This window comes from Rousettus aegyptiacus, unplaced genomic scaffold (genome assembly GCF_014176215.1).
Source record: "Rousettus aegyptiacus isolate mRouAeg1 unplaced genomic scaffold, mRouAeg1.p scaffold_m13_p_6, whole genome shotgun sequence".
Taxonomy (NCBI): Eukaryota; Metazoa; Chordata; class Mammalia; order Chiroptera; family Pteropodidae; genus Rousettus; species Rousettus aegyptiacus.
The window spans coordinates 65,587,296-65,604,021 of NW_023416309.1; the positions used below are offsets into that span (position 1 = coordinate 65,587,296).

Below are 16,726 nucleotides of genomic sequence, written 5' to 3' on the forward strand. Positions count from 1 at the left end.
GTGGGGTTTAGGGCTTAAAAACCCTATACCTCGACATTTTGGGGCTGCTTAATTTGTGGTCTCCGTACCCCTGGCAGACCCAGCTGGCTGAATAAAGTGTGTGTTTCCTATAACTCACTGATTTCTGGTGGTCCATGTGTCTGTGGGGGGCTGGCGGCTACAACAACAGGGCCAAGACTTGAGGTACTTCAACCAGTGGGAGAGTGCTCGAGCCACTGCTCAAGAAGGGCCCCGTGAAATAGCCTTCCTGCTGAGCAGGGCCCTGTGACTTTGGCAGCAGGAGTTCCACTCTTTCTTCCCCTCAATGAGAAAATAGAATTCACTTTATAGAATGTATAAGCAGTTTTGTTGAATGAATGTGTTAAGGCTGTCCGAAGCATGTCTATCACAGGATGTATCAAGAATTACTAGATTAGTTTAGAAAAAAATATCTTAAACTGTGGCTCTATCGGAATAGTCATAAAATGTCTTAGACAAAAATTTCAATATAGTGTTTTCATTTAGTATATTAAATCAAACATTATAATTTCTAGTTAAATTATTGACTTGTCTGCTAGCATATTCAAAAGAAATACATTATATTTGATAAAACGGGCATGATTTTAATAACATTCTAAGTGTGGAAACTTAGATATGACCTGAGATAATTATTTGGTCAAAAATTTTCTCCAATTATACGCATTTTGTTTTTATCAAAGGTGGTATTTGTCAATTTAAGTCATGCTTTCTCATTTTAAGTTCTTAGCCAAAAAGATTTTCTCAAGCTTTACTTTCTGACATTTGTGTGTTTTCATCATTGTTTTTTAGAGTACCTATATAGTTAATAGGTTTTTCCAACTACATCCTCTACTGTTACCATAAATATATATTTGGTCTTCATCCCCATTCCTGCCAGTCCTAAAACTCTTGAAATTTCCTAAGTGAAGAGTCTGAAAGGTGTCTTTTGTTATGTTCACGATAGGACTTGGGCCATGCCTAAGATTGGGGCTAGTTACCAAGGAAACCAACCCTGTGATTATCAGGTTGGAACTTTCATCCCCACCTCCAGACCTCCAAGGAGGGAAAAGGAGCTGGAGGTTGAGTTAAATCACCAATGACCAATGATTTTATCAGTCATGCCTATGTAATGGAGGAGCCTTCATAAAAACCTGAAAGGACACGGTTTGGAGATCAGGGTTAGTGAACACGTGGAGATTCTGGAAACATAGAAGAAGCTCCTTGCCCCTTTCCCCATTCTTTACCCTATGCATCTCTTCCATCTATCTGTTCCTGAGTCATATCTTTTTATGATAAACTGGTAATCTCATAAGTAAAATATTTCTCTGAGTTCTATGAGCCACTCTAGAAAATTAATCCGATCCAAGGAAGTAATCATTGGAACCTCCAGCTGGTTGATTATGAACACAAGTGACAATCTGGATTTGTGATTGGATTCTGAAGGTGTAGGTGGGAGTGGGGTGGGATGGTAATCTTATAGGACTGAGTTCTTATGAGATCTGATGCTATCTCCAGGCAGATAGTATCAGAATAGAGTTAAATTGAGGGACTCTCAGACAGTGGCTGAATTGCTTAGTGGTGTGGGGCTGGGGGGGACATCAGAATTGGTGCCAGAATCGTGCTCTCCCCATTCGCTCATCTAAAACAAATGTTTCTATGCTTTTGTAGGGACTAGTCCTACAAGATTGTACATAAAAATGGTCTTAACCTCCCACCCATCCTTTTTACTTAGGGATTGGTTAAGCATATCAGCATATTAAAGGATCCAAGTCCTATAGACCCTTTGAAGTGCTAATGTGTTTCTAAAACTCAATTGTTTATGGAACCCTTTTTTTTCAATGCCTGTTAACTTTAGAACACACTTGGAGAAACAATGACATTACTTTGCTATGCTATGTACCTAGTTGTTTTGTTTGGGTGCTAGAAACTCAGTAAGGTATTTGTGTCACAAAGGTCCGGCTTTCCCGGGACTAGGAGGCCCTGTCTCTATGGACACTGAAAACACCATGAAACTGAATTCATAGCATGTTGACCCTTCAAAATGGAGTTACACTGTAAGTATCCTTTTTCCTATTGTCTTTGATCTGTTTTGTTTGTGAATGTGTTTATTAATTCTGAAGAAACTGTGGCAGTAGAGACCTGAGGGCCCTCCACATTTGATGGTGTGTGGCCTGAAATAGCAAGGAGCTCATAAATGTTCACCAGTCCCAGTCCTCAAAAAACACATCCTAGAATTTGGATCAACATGGAATCCATCCTGAGGCTATGTGGCCCAATGATCTAAGTTTTGCTGCCCTTGCCTGTATCATATCACTACTGTAAGAACAAGTGTTTCTCAAGGTCTCTAGTAGTAAAATGCTGTTGGAATGAAAGGGTTGGAGGAAAGGCGAAGAAGGATCTATGCGCAACCTCCCTCCCCTGGAGGAGGGGGTTCCCATAGCAGGGGTTTGGGGGCAGGAAACAGATGGGCATCAAGGCCCACTTTTTCAGTTTCACCAAAGCTTTGTGAACAGATCTGGGCAGAAGACTGAGGCTAGGAATGTGTAATTTTTAATATAACATTGGTTTTTGTTTTGTTTTGATTCAGAATGTACAATTTTTGAAATTGTTTTCATTATTGAATAATAGCGATTCCAGCATTCTCACCTCCAGTCAGCTGGTGTCTTCTAAAAAGCAAACCAGGTCAGAGAAGAGAAAGCCAATTTGACCATGTCAGTATTATGTCTGTGCAATTCAGACCCCTCTTACACGAGGTACTGGCTGAAAGTCCTTTTTGAGAAGTGTTCCAGAGTTTCCACCTGCACTGGATCCCATTGGTGCTTTTGTAGGATGGACCTGTAGGGGTGGGAGTGTGGTGTGCACGGCCACTCTCAGCTTCCTTTCCGTCTCCAAGCTGCTTTGCTAGTGCCGGGTGGTCAGGACCCTGATGACGAGCCCCACAGTCAGTGTGGCTGACGCTGCCCCCAGAGCAGCCCCACGGCGGATGACCAGCTGTTTCCCTGACAGTCTGCTGGAAGGAGCTGAAAGGGCATGGGCTGCTTCTGGAGTCCTGGAGAGGTCCAATTGGTACTCAGGTCTTGAGTACAGTGTCAGGGAAATACCAGGGGAGCTGCCAGTAGCCACTGCAGAGACAAATGGGAGCAAATTCAGCAGTACTGGAGGCAGGGGGAAGAGCCTTGGAATCAGGAAACCTAGGTTAACTGACTGGCTGCATTTGTTCTGCTGTAGGACTGGTTAACTGACCTCTGAGCCTTATAATAGAAATACTTGTACAATAGAAAAATGCCTGCTTTATCTATTTTGTAGCAGGATTAGAGAAGATTATGTGGGAAAACACCTTAAAATATTTTCAATGTATAGATAAAGTTTACTACTAAGGTCAGATGAGTCATGTTTCTGCCTGAGACTGTATTTATGATGACATGACACATTGGATGTAACTTTCACATCTGATTTCAGAGGATGTTAAATGCTTAATTGATCATGCCTTACCTGCATGACAATTTAAACTCTCTTGAGTTTTAGTTAGCTGGCTCACTGTTGCACTGATCAAGGCATCCCAGGATGAGATGGGGTCACTGAGATAACTAAAGGGTTTGGGCTATCTATTGCATGCCTGGCACTCAGCACTAGCCCTGGGGCAGAAGAGCATCTGTGCCTTGAACTGGGGCCATCACTTCATCACATAGACAGTGAATGTAAACCAGAGGTGTTTGTCCGTCTGATGGGGTGCATAGAGGTAGTCAGGGAGTGTACCCCACCTCATACCAGTTAATCAAGCAAGGCTGACCTGCCTGGACCAATAGCTGGAGGCCAGAATATGGCCTTCTGCGCTAGGAGGAAGTTAAGTGGTGAGAATGTACTCTAGAGTCTGATGGGTCCATGCTTGGATCTTCCTTTGCCAGTCGAAGGACAGTAGGGAAGAGACCTAAGCTCTCAGCCTTGCTTCCTCATCTGCGAATGGGGCTACAGCTCATCTCAGCATTAAAATAATGTCCTAAGTACCAGGAAAACGGCACAAATATATCTTATATTTTTAGTCTTGTGAGGCAGCAAGCTGGAGCTCTTCCTGGCACGTAAGACATCATTTTTCTGCTGAGAGGAAGAAAGACAGCTTGGGCTTGCATGGTTCCCAGTGGCCGGAGGCACACATGGCAGCCAGGAGCAATGTGCCACTGGCATTTTTTGTGAAGCCAGCAGAAGTAGCCTGACATTACCTGAAGATTCAACAGTTTTCTCAGGCCCGGGTCTGAAGACTGTGCTCACCGTGCTTGCCATGCTCTCAATGTTCTGCTGTGACAGCCCCACATGTTTCTGAGCCTAAAAGAGAGAGCTTGCCTTGGTCAGCCTGCCATCCCTCCTGTTTGCCACTGGCCTTGTTGGGTCATCGAAAAGATGTGGGTTCGACCCAGGAGCTGGACCTGAAATTGGAGGCTCCTCACTCCTTCGACTGTGTTTGGAACACGTGCTCCTCTTGCTTTTGCTGCTCTAGAAGCTGTCCAAGGACAAAGACTTGAGATAGCAATGTGGTGATAAGACTCTCTGGACTGGGTACGTAACTAATCCCAGTTAAGACCTCTATATAAATTTTTTAAGATTCTGGTGGGCAGGTGTGGAAATCTACTTGTCTTGCTGCGGCCTCACACAAGCCTCATAAGTAAGTTCCCTTGCTTGTTAAAGCTGCCACCTACCAATCTGGAGTGATATGCCCCTTTCTTTAGTCTCTCCCTGCCCTCTGCCTATTGGGGGTATTTTCAGATTACATTGAGAAGTTCCCTGACAAGACAGTGATGCAACAGGCCTCACCCATGGCCCACTTTTAAAACATTGCTAAAGCAGTACATAGTCATATACTTTGAGGGTGGAGATGGGGGTGCTTTAAAATGGTGTTGTTTTAAATCCATGTTCATCTATTGTCTCAGATGCTAAGATGACTTGCTCTCCACATGAGGGCAAAATCATACCCTGCCAGGAATCAGGGTCTTTGAGAGAAAACTTCTGTACGCTGCCTTCAGACTTAGCTGTGCTTCTGCTGTATCTGGGAAGCAAACACTGCCCTGCCCTGTTTAAAGAGATTTGCAAGAGGATGGTGGACAGTAATTTATTATCTCTCCAAAGGTCACAGCACACTCTCAGGCAGTCATATGGGTTGAGACTGGTTTGACTGAGCTCATTACTTTTGTTTGGTTTTCAGCAGCTGGGGCTGGCTGATTTTGGTGTGTATCTCTTTGTAACTGGAGAGTGTGCTGCTTATACTGGCATTGTCTGGGGTTCAATTACAATAACAGAAGCAGCTGTTGAGGCTGAGGTGGCCACTCTGTGACCCCACAGATCACCACTGCTGAAATGCTATGGGCATTTCTGGTGAGCAGTCACTTGGCCTGGATGGCCAGGTGAGCGTCTCAAGGCCAGGAGCTGCTGACTCACTCACCTCCTCTGCAGCTAACTTCCAGTTCATCCAAGCAGTATAGGCAACAAAGGCAACAGCTGCTAGCAGGACACAAGCCAGCATGCCCAGCCAGAGGCCTGTAGGAAACACGTGATAATGGGACAAGTGTCCAATGACCACCCAGGCCTCTCTCAGCTTTTTCTCACACTACATACCCATGATTCTCATTCTGACCACAAAGGTTAGAACGATGCCCAGTGGGAGGCCGATGACATAATACATAATCGCATTCACAATGGCTCCGAAGGCTTGCCTGCCGGTTCCTCTCAGGATTCCACCATAGACACACTAGAAGGGGAGGAAGTAGGTAGGGGTGGAGGTTAGTAATGATGAGTCCGATGTGGTCTTATCCAACATCTACTTTTCTAAGCAATATACATTGCACAGCCTCCCTGAATTCTCGAGGATGGGGCTCTCATCCCCCTTACATGAGCCAGAGAGATCAAGTCACTTGCCCTGTGTTACACAAGAGTAGCTGTGTTTCAGACACAACTCCAGAGCCCAGGCTTCACTTCCACGCTATTACTGCCTCACCAGAAAGTACAGGTAAAATTGGCAACTAACCACCAGTTGGTCTAGGAGATTGGATTAACTTCATATGGAGATGTGATGTGCTTGTTTCTTATTGCTGCTGTAGCAAACTTAGTCACTTAAAACAAGACAGAATTTTTATTTTATAGTTCTGAAGATTTAAAAGTTCAAAATGTATCATTGCCTAATGTCAGGGCTGATTCTTTCTGGAGGTCCCAGGGGAGAATATTTCTTTGCCTTTTCCAGCTTTTGGAGGATGTCTGCATTCCTTGGCTCTCAGCCCTGACAACAATGGCCTCTCTGCAATTTCTGCTTCTGTCATCACATCTTCTGAATCTTTGCCTCTCTCTCTTACTTGTGATTACATTGGGCCATCTGGATAATTCAGGATAATTTCCTCATCTCAAGATCCTTAAGCACATCAGCATAATCTCCTTTTATCATATACCATTCATAGGTCTGGAGATTAGGAGGTGATCTTTTTGGGGACCATTATTCTGCCATAGCACATGGCAAGCGCAGGTGTCATCTTGTTCCATATGAGACAGGCAGTCCTTGCTCACTGTGGAGGAAGTACTAACTTCTCTTTATTTTACTAGTCTCCTCCTTCCAATTTAAGCCCAGATCTAATGAAGTAAAGGCACAGCTCATGTTCGGTCAGGACTGTTGATCAATGGATATTTGGTTATTTTTATTTTGTTAAGATGAGGGATGTGGAGTATTCTGTGGTTTACTTTTACACATTTGAGCAAAGAAGTAATGCATTAGAAATAGGAGATGTGTGCCTCTTGAACTTTGAAATATGGTGCACATGTTTCTCATTATATATCATGACATAGAAGATGATCTTTTTTGGTTAAAAAGATGCTTCTCCCAAATTATGACTGATGTGCTCTGGGCCAGCATTTCTCAACCCAGGGGAATTTTTCCCTCCAGGGGGCATTTGGCAATGTTTGGAGATGGTTGTGGTTGTTACGACTGCGGGTGGTACTGGCATCTAGTGGATTGAGGCCAGAGATGCTGCTGAATATCCTACAATGCACAGGGCAGCCTTCCTATGACAAAGAACTATCCTGCCCCAAATGTTAATGGTGCCAAGGTTGAGAGACCCTTTAGAGCATGGTGAATCACAGTGACAATTTCAGTGGCAAGCACAAAAGAAGGGCTGATAGACCAGATAGCCTGAGGTTGTGGGCCTGTTCAAGAGAAGCTATGAAATGGTGGACTAGACAGGGACTAAACAGAGAACTCTATTAGGTGAAACAGCCAGGAGAGTGGGAGAAGGCTTGGTAAGTTCTCCATATATCCACAGTTGATTGGAGGCTATGCATATGTGTAGCAAAGACTAGAACAGGCACAAGCCACCCATACATCCTAGAGAGTCGAGGCTGTGCATGGCCAGAAGAGACACAAGAGGACCCAGAAGGAAGTGAAAGGTGGGCAGACTTAAAAACAGCCTGGCCTTTGAATGTACTCCCAGACTACACTTGGATCCTTCAACAGAAAATGGAAGCCTCACCAAATGTCAGACGTGTCTGAACACAACCTCCAATCAATAACTGGCTGAACACTGAGCTATACAGATATAGGAGTGACCCCCTAGGAAATAGGCTTTAAAATAAACAAGAAAAATACTAACAGAAAAAAAAATTATGCAGCGATAGCAGATGCAAGTTGTATAAGAGGCAGGATTCACAGAAACAGTCCAGGCAAGTTACTAAACAAAACAACAGTGCTTGGGGAAATGTTACACGTGACATTCTCTAAGATGGACCTATGCTAGGCCACAAAACAGGTCTCAATACATTTAAAATGATTGAATTCACACAAAATATGTTCCCTGACCACAACAGAATTAAATTAGAGGTGCCTACCAGAAAGAAACCTGGGAATATCCCAATATTTGAAAATTAAACAACACACTTCTAAACCCATGGATCAAAGAATAACTCACAAGAGAAATTTTTAAATATTTTGAACTGACTCTGCATGACTTCAAATTATACTACAAAGAGACAATAATCAAAACAGCATGGTATTGGCAGAAAAACAGACACATGGACCAGTGGAACAGAATTGACAGTCCAGAAGTAAACCCATGTTTATATGGGCAGATAATTTTTGACAAAAGAGCCAAAAAGATTCACTGGAGAAAAAAGAAAGCCTCATCAATAAATGGTGCTGGGAAAACTGGAAAGCCATATGCAAAAGAATGAAACTAGACTGTCGCCTATCTCTACACACCAAAATTAACTCAAAATGGATTAAGGACCTGAATATAAGACCTGGAACAATAAACTGCATAGAAGAAAACTTAGGAACTGAACTCAAGGACCTTGGACTTAAAGAGGATTTTATGAATTTGACCTCAAAGGCAAGGGAAGTAAAAGCAAAAATAAATCAATGGGACTATATCTTCTGCATAGCAAAAGAAACCATCAAGAAGGTAAAGGGGCAACCATCCGAATGGGAAAATATACTTGCAAGCAATGCCTTTGATAAGGGCCTAATATCTAAAATATACAAAGAACTCATACAGCTCAATTAAAAAACAAAAACAAAAAACAAGCAATCCAATTGAAAAATGGGCAAAGGACGTTAACAGACACTTCTCCCAAGAAGACATACAAATGGCCAACAAACACAGGATGCTCAACATCCCTAGCTGTTAGGGAAATGCAAATCAAAACCACCATTAGCTACCAACGCACACCAGTTAGAACAGCTATAATCGACAGGACAAGTAATAACATGTTGGAGAGAGGATGCGGAGAAAAAGGGACCCTCATACACTGCTGGTGGGATTGCCACTATGGAAAACAGTATGGAGGGCCCTCAAAAAACTAAGAATTGATTTACCACATGATCCAGCAAATCCCTCTACTGGATATTTATCCCCAAAGACTTAAAAACATATCCAAAAAGATATTTGCACACCGATGTTATAACAGCATTATTCACAGTGGCCGGGACATGTAGGCAAGCAAAGTATCCTACAATAGATGACTGGATAAAGAAGCTATGGTCCATATATACAAATGGAATATTGTTAAGCCATAAGAAGAGATAGAATACTGCCATTTGTGACAACATGGATGGACCTAGATATAATCATGCTAAGCTAAATAAGCCAGACAGAAAAAGTTGAAAACCATGCTAAGCTAAATAAGCCAGACAGAAAAAGTTGATATCACTTATATGTGGGACATAAACCTAAAAGCAACAAACAAATATGACAAACAGACTCATGGACACGGACAATAGAGTAGTGGTTACCAGAGAGTGTGGGGAGGGAGAAGGTAGATGGGTAAAAGGGGTCAAATATATGGTGACAGAAAGAAATCTTAACTATGAGTGATGAACATATAATGCAAAATATGTATGCCTTATTCTTGAATTATACACTTGAAACATACTGGATTTTGTTAACTGATGTCACCATAATAAAAATTAAAAAATTAATAAAAATAAAAATATTTTGAACTGAATGAAAAGGAAAACAACATATCAAAATTTATTAGACATAGCTAAAGCAGTAAGTACTTAGAGGGAAATGTAGGGTTTTTAAATGCCTAGATTGGAAAAAAGAAAGGTCTCAAATCGGTAACTCAATATTCCACCCTAAGAAACTAACAAAGAATAAAAACTATACCTAAAAAAGGCAGAAAGATGGGAATAATGATTAGAGTGGAAATCATTGAAGTAGACAAGATAAAAACAACATAGAAAAATAATTGAAATAAAAAATTCTGTTTCTTTGATAAGATCCACAAAACTGACAAACACTAAAGATTGGACATTGGTAAAATAAGACCAAGAAAATAGGAAAGTGAAGATACCGGTGATCAAAATCAGGAGTGAAAGAAGAAATATTACTACTGACCATAAAGAAAAGGATTATAAGGGAATATTATGAGCAACCGAATGCCAAAGAATTAGAAAATTTAGTTAAAGTGAATAAATTCCTAGGAAGACACAAATTCCTAAAACTAACTTAACAAGAAATAAAAGATGAACTTGTTATAGACCTATAACAAGTAAATAAATTGAATTTAAAATCTTCTGGCAAAAGCCCAGGCCCATATAGTATCACCGGTGAATTCTATCAGATATTTAAAGTAGAAATAATGTCAGTCCTTCACAAACTCAGAATGTAGGAGAGAACATTTTCAAAATCAGGCCAGTGTTACCCTAATACCAAAGCCAGATCAAGACATCACATGGGAAAGAAAAAAATTACTGATGAATATCCCTCATGAATGTCAATGCAAAATCTTTAACAAAATATTAGCAAACCAAATTCAGTGATACATAGAAAAGATCAGTACTATGACCAGGAGGGGTTTATCCCAGGCATGCAAGGTATAACATCTGAAAATTGGTTAATGTAATCATGCCATATTGATAGAAAAAAGGACAAAAACTACATGATTATCTCAATAGATGCAGGAAAAGCATTCTTCAAATTTATGAGAAAATGTTTCAACAAGCTAGGAGTGATAGTTACCATCTGATAAAGAGTATTTATAAAAACCCTACAGATAACATATTTAATGCTGAAAGACTGGATACTTTATTGGGAAGGAGGCATAGATGAAAAGATCTTGCCACTTCTGTTTAACCTCATACTGGAAGTTCTGGCCAGATGAAAAGGAAAAGTAGAATTCTTTATTCACAGATGACATGATCCTATATATAGAAAATGTTACAAAATTCACTCTCAAAAACTACTAGAATGAGTTTAACAAGATCCCAGGATAAAAGATCAGTAAACAAAGATCAATTATATTCCTATAAACTAGCAGTGAACAATCTAAAAACAAAATTAAGAAAACGCTTCCATTCACAATAGTATCAAAAAGAACAAAATATTTTGGGATAAATTTAACAAAAATATGGCAAGATTTATCCATTGAAGACTATAAAACATTGCTAAATTAAAGAAGATCTAAATAATTGTAGAGACTGTGGTGGCTGAAAAATGACTGCTAGAAATTTATTACTTGCAGAAAATTACTGCTTGGCTATTGCCCATGGGAACATGACTATCACCATGGGAACATAGGCTATCGCCCATAGGAACATAACATTCTAACAATAAGCTTTCTGCTTCTTTACCCCCGCTTGCACACCTGACCTGTGGGTCAACAGGTAATGATTAGAAGAAAAATAGACCTTTGTGTTTAGACAGAATGAAGAATAGGATTTTGGGTTTAAAAACCCTGTACCTCTACATTTCGGGGCAGCTTAATTTGAGGTCTGTGGTACCCCTGGCAGACTCAACTGGCTGAATAAAGAGTGTGTTTCCTATAACTCATTAACTTCTGACGGTCCATGTGTCTTTTGGGGGCTGGCAGCTACAAGACATTCTATATCCGTGGAATATTGTTAAGATGACAGTTCTCTCTAAATTGCTCTATAGATTCAACACAATTTCTTTCAAAATTCCAGCAGGCTTTTTAGTAGAAATTAAAAGCTGATTCTAAAAAATATATGGAAATGCAAAAGATCTAGAAGATCCAAAGCAACTTTGAAAAAAAAGAACAAAGTTGAAGTTTCATACTAACCGATTTCCATACTCACAAAAGTTACAATAATTAAGAGAGTGTAGTACTGGCATGGAATAGGCATGTAAATCAATAGAACAGAATTATGAATCTAGAAATAAATCAGTACATTTATGACCAATTGATTTTTTAAATTATTTAATTTAAAATTATTTTTTACCATTATTTAAAGAGTTTTCGTTAAATAACTCTATACACATTTCTCTCTGCAAATTTAGTTAAATTAAAATTGTAATTTCCAAAGAGAAGAAGGAAGACAGTGGATTAGGTGAAGAAAGCAAGATTCCTCTCCTCCCAGGACCACAGTGAAATTACAACCAAACTATAAAATAACCAACGTGGAGAATCGCCTGAGTCCAGCTGATCATAACACCTACATCTGATAATATAAAGGAGTCACATCGAAAACTGGTAGGAGGGGCGAGGTCACGAATCGGGCTGGACCCACACCCAATGGGTGATAGAGGATCACTGGGAGGGATAGCGAGGCTGCAGAGGCTCTCTTGAAAGAGAGGGGGATCCTGGTCTCATCTGGGGGCTCCCCAGCACAGGGGCCCAGCCCAGGGAAGAAGAGATTGCAATAATTCTGACTGTAGAAACTGGAAGAGATTCTGGCCATCTGGATGAGACAGAAAGCAACTGAACCCCTAGACATCCCTTTGAAGGACCCGCGCAAAGGCTTTCTGATCTGCAGATGCTCACCTGGGACTCTGGTGGTGGGTCAGAGGCTCACGTAGGATTCATTCTGAAAAAGTCTCCATTGCCTGACATCTGAACAAGGGGTGGAAAGGCAGCCACCATTGTGCCTTAGTCCTGCCCCCCTACCAGGCAATCTACAAGCCACACCAGCTTGACTGTGCAGTCCCCTCCCACAGGGCCATTAGGAACCTCTGGTCTGAGAGTAGTGTTTCTAATCCCAGCAACAGCAGCCAGCTGCTATGAACAACATTTTAGAGACAGGGTCAGGCAAATCACTGCTGCCAACACAAACTTAGGCAGATAGCAGCTGGTCTTGCTGTGATCTGTGTCTTCTGCAGGAACTCACAACAGTTACCAGAGTTGCAGCAAGACTGAGGCTATAATGATCTGACTTCCATTGTCTCTCTGAGACCCCACCCCACCCTACCCACAAATTGCCCCAGGGGACCCACCGACAGTGAACTGCCACAGCCCTGCCCTTCCCCTCCCCTGATCTCCTAATCCACACAGGCAACAAACTTTGGCAGGCATGGGTGGGCACTGCACGGACATCAACGGCAGGCAGGCCTTTGTGCCTGCAAGAGTTGCAATATTGTGTCCAGGGAGCACAGGAGTCTGTGGGAATGCCCCTGAAAGCAACGGGTCTCACTGTGATCTCTGTCTACAGCGGGAACGCCCAGGCACAGAAGTTGCAGCAAAACCGAGGCTGTATTGGCCGAACGGACCTTGTCTCCCTGAGATCACACTTCACCTAAGCCACAAAGTGACTGCTGCCCATTGACAAGCAGCCTCTTGTGCCCTGCTTGGCTCTGGAGTTGAGCAGTTAGCACAGCAACAGACCTTGGCTAATGCAGTGAGCACATTTCAAAGAAAACAGTGGTGGACAGACCACTGCTGCCTGTACAAGCTGCGATATCTCTTAAGGGGATTGCATGGGGCTGTACTGGCCTGACGGCCCTTGACTCCCTGAGCTCCTGCCCCATCCAGTACACAAAATGCCCACTGCACATTGATAGGCAGTTGCCCCTGCTCTGAGGTAGCGCATTTAGGCCCAGGGTGGGCAGCAGTTGACTTTGCTATGAGTGGAAACTTGTACAGTGAGCCACAGAGACAGCGAGGGCTGATAAACTGACCCTGCAGTGGCAGGGGGAAATTTACTCAATAGACCCAGGACACTTCCAGGGTTCCTGTGCCAACCAACACGCATATCACCCAGAGGCTCATCCAGACCACAACAGAGCAACTCCTGACTAGCTCTAGTAGTGATACACACAAAGGGTGGTTGCAACAAGGACACAAACCTGCTAGGTCAAATCTCACTCAGTGAGTTCAGCCCCCACTCAACAACTCTTATCCTGAGGGTGCAGCCACGTCACACAATTAGTCAGCCTGAACGTTAATCCCACCCAGGATGTACTAACAACAATAAAGGCTTGACAACAACAGAAGATCACACACAGCTCACACAGAGGTCACATCCGGAGCTCCTGACACAAAGGATCAGGAAGAGCGTGCCACTGGGCCACTCAGGACACCTTCCATATTAGGCCATCTGTCCAAGGCTGAGAGATGAAACATATTTCTGACACATAGAAATGAACACAGGCTAATAAAATGAGAAAGAAACATGCCAAATGAAAACAAGAGAACACTCCAGAAAATAAGCTAAATGAAATAGAGGCAAGCAATAACGGTTATAAGGATGCTCAATGAACTTATGGGGAGAATGGATGAGCACAGTGAGAACCTCGACAGAGAGATAGTAAGCATTAAAAAGGGTATAGAAACCTTAGAAAAGAACCAGAGAGAAATGAGGAATACAATAACTGAAATGAAGAATACACTAGAAGGATTAAACAGTAGAATGGATGAAGCAGAAGACTGAATCAGCAAATTGGAAGACAAGGTAGCTGAATACACCCAATCAGAACAAAAAAAGAAAAAAGAATTTTTAAAAAAATGAAGTTAGTTTAAGAGACCTCTGGGACAATATGAAACATAAAAATATCTGAATCATAGGAGTACCTGAAGAGGAAGAGAGAGAGCAAGGGATTGAGAATCTATATGAAGAAATAATGACAGAAAAATTCCTTAACCTGGCAAAGGAATTAGACATACAAGTTCAGGAAGCACAAAGAGTGCCAAACAAGAGGAATTCAAACAGACCTACACCAAGACACATTATAATTAAAATGCCAGAGGTCAAAGACAAAGAGAGAATTTTAAAAGCAGCAAGACAAAGGAAGCTGGTTACTTACCAGGGTACCCCCATAAGAATGTCTACTGACTTTTCAATGGAAGCTTTTGCAGCCCAGAAGGGAATGTCAAGAAATATCCAAAGTTATGAAAAACAAGACTCTTCAACCATGGATACTCTACCCATCAAGGCTTTCAAATAATGGAAGGTGAGATAAAGAGCTTCCCAGACAAAAAAAAGCTTAAGGAATTCATCACCAACAAGCCAGCATTACAAGAAATGTTAAAGGATCTTCTGTAAAAAGAGAAGGGTAAAAAAAAAAAAAAAAAGGAAATGACGAATATGGATAATAAAATGACAATAATGATGTACCTATCAGTAATCACTTTAAATGTAAATGGATTAAATGCTCCAATCAAAAGACATAGGATAACCAAATGAATAAGAAAATAAGACCCATGCATATGCTGTCTCCAAGAGACCCACTTCACACACTCACAGACTGAAAGTAAAGGGATGGAAAAAGATATTTCACGCAAATGGAAATGAAAACAAAGCCATGGTAGCAATACTTATATCAGATAAAATAGACTTTAAAACAAAGGCTATAATAAGAGATAAAAAAAAAGTGGCATTACATAATAATAAAGGGATCAATAAATCAAGAGGACATAACCCTAGTAAACATATATGCAACCAACATAGGAGCACCTACATACATAAAGCAATTATTGATTTACATAAAAGGAGAGAGCAATAGTAATACACTCATAATAGGAGACTTTAACACCCCATTGATCTTCCAGGCAAAGAATCAACAAGGAAATAATGGGCCTAAAAGATACACTAGAACAGATGAACTCAATAGATATTTTCAGAGCATTTTACCCCAAAGCAGCAAAATATACATTCTTCTCAAGTGCACATGGAACATTTTCCAGGATAGACCACATGTTAGGACACAAATTAAGTCTCAATAAGTTTAAGAAGATTGAAATCATATCAACCATCTTCTCTGATCACAACAGTATGAAACTAGAGATCAACTACAAGAAAAAAATGGGAAAATACACAAACACATGGAAGCTAAATAACGTGCTACTAAACAATGAATGGGTTATTAATGAGATCAAGGAAGAAATCAAAAATACCTAGAGACAAATGAAAATGAAAACACAATGACTCAAAATCTATAAGAAACAGTGAAAGCAGCCCTAAGAGGGAAATTCATAGCAATTCAGGCCTACCTCAAGAAACAAGAAAAAGCTCAAATAAATAATCTAACCTTACAATTAAAAGAACTAGAAAAAGAACAGCAAATGAAGCCCGAAGTGAATAGAAGGAAGGAAATAATAAAGATCAGAGAGGAAATAAATGAAATAGAGTCTAGAAGAACAATATAAGAGATTAATGAAACCAAGAGTGGGTTCTTTGAAAGGATAAACAAAATTGACAGACCCTTTGCCAGACTCATCAAGGTAAAAAGCAAGAGGACTCAAACAAGTAAAATCAGAAATGGAAGAGGAGAAATAACCACGGACTCCACAGAAATACAATGGATTATAAGAAAATACTATGAGCAATTATACACCAACAAATTGGAAAATCTGGAAAAAAAAATGGACACATTTCTAGAAGCATACAATCTCCCAAGACTGAGTCCAGAAGAAACAGAAAATCTGAACTGACCAATTACCACCAATGAAATCGAATCAATAATCAAAAACCTCCCAAAAAGCAAAAGTCCTGGACCAGATGGCTTCAAAGGTGAATTTTACCAAATATTCAAAAAATAATGATCACCTATTCTTCTCAAACTATTCCAAAAAATTCAAGAAGAGGGAAGGCTCCCTAACTCCTTTTATGAGGCCACCATTACTTTGATTCCCAAACTAGGCAAAGACGTTACAAAGAAAGAAAACTATAGGCCAATATCTCTTATAAACATTGATGCAAAAATACTCAATAAAATATTAGCAAACAGAATTCAGCAATACATTAAAAATATCATACACCATGATCAAGTTGGATTTATTCCTGAGATGCAAGTTTGATTCAATATCTGCAAATCAATGAATGTGATATACCACATTAACGAATCGAAAGAAAAAAAACATATGATAATATCAATAGATGCAGAAAAGGTGTTTGACAAAATCCAGCATCCATTTATGATAAAAACTCTCAGCAAAGTGTGAACAGAGAGAACATACCTCAACATAATAAATGCTATTTCTGACAAACCTACAGCTAACATCATACTCAGTGGGGAAAGGCTAAAAGCAT

The 16,726-nt window shown here is 40.7% G+C and overlaps 1 protein-coding gene across 5 annotated transcripts in view; it reads right to left on the reverse strand.

Moving 5' to 3' along the window:
• Window positions 1–93: 93 nt before the first annotated feature.
• Window positions 94–16,726, reverse strand: part of SLC47A2 (solute carrier family 47 member 2) — a 42,204-nt gene continuing 25,571 nt past the window's right edge. For 2 of the 5 annotated variants that reach the window (XM_016145143.2, XM_016145146.2), the window contains 4 exons: window positions 5,602–5,734; window positions 5,429–5,523; window positions 4,215–4,317; window positions 96–3,119 (listed from right to left, as the gene is read on the reverse strand). In XM_016145143.2, the coding sequence (XP_016000629.2) occupies window positions 2,899–3,119; window positions 4,215–4,317; window positions 5,429–5,523; window positions 5,602–5,734 (552 nt within the window). In that variant the 3' untranslated portion in view covers window positions 96–2,898. Of the gene's footprint in view, window positions 3,120–4,214; window positions 4,318–4,340; window positions 4,493–5,428; window positions 5,524–5,601; window positions 5,735–16,726 lie in introns of those variants that run through there. The other 3 variants (XM_016145145.2, XM_016145144.2, XM_016145147.2) reach the window with 3 other exon arrangements.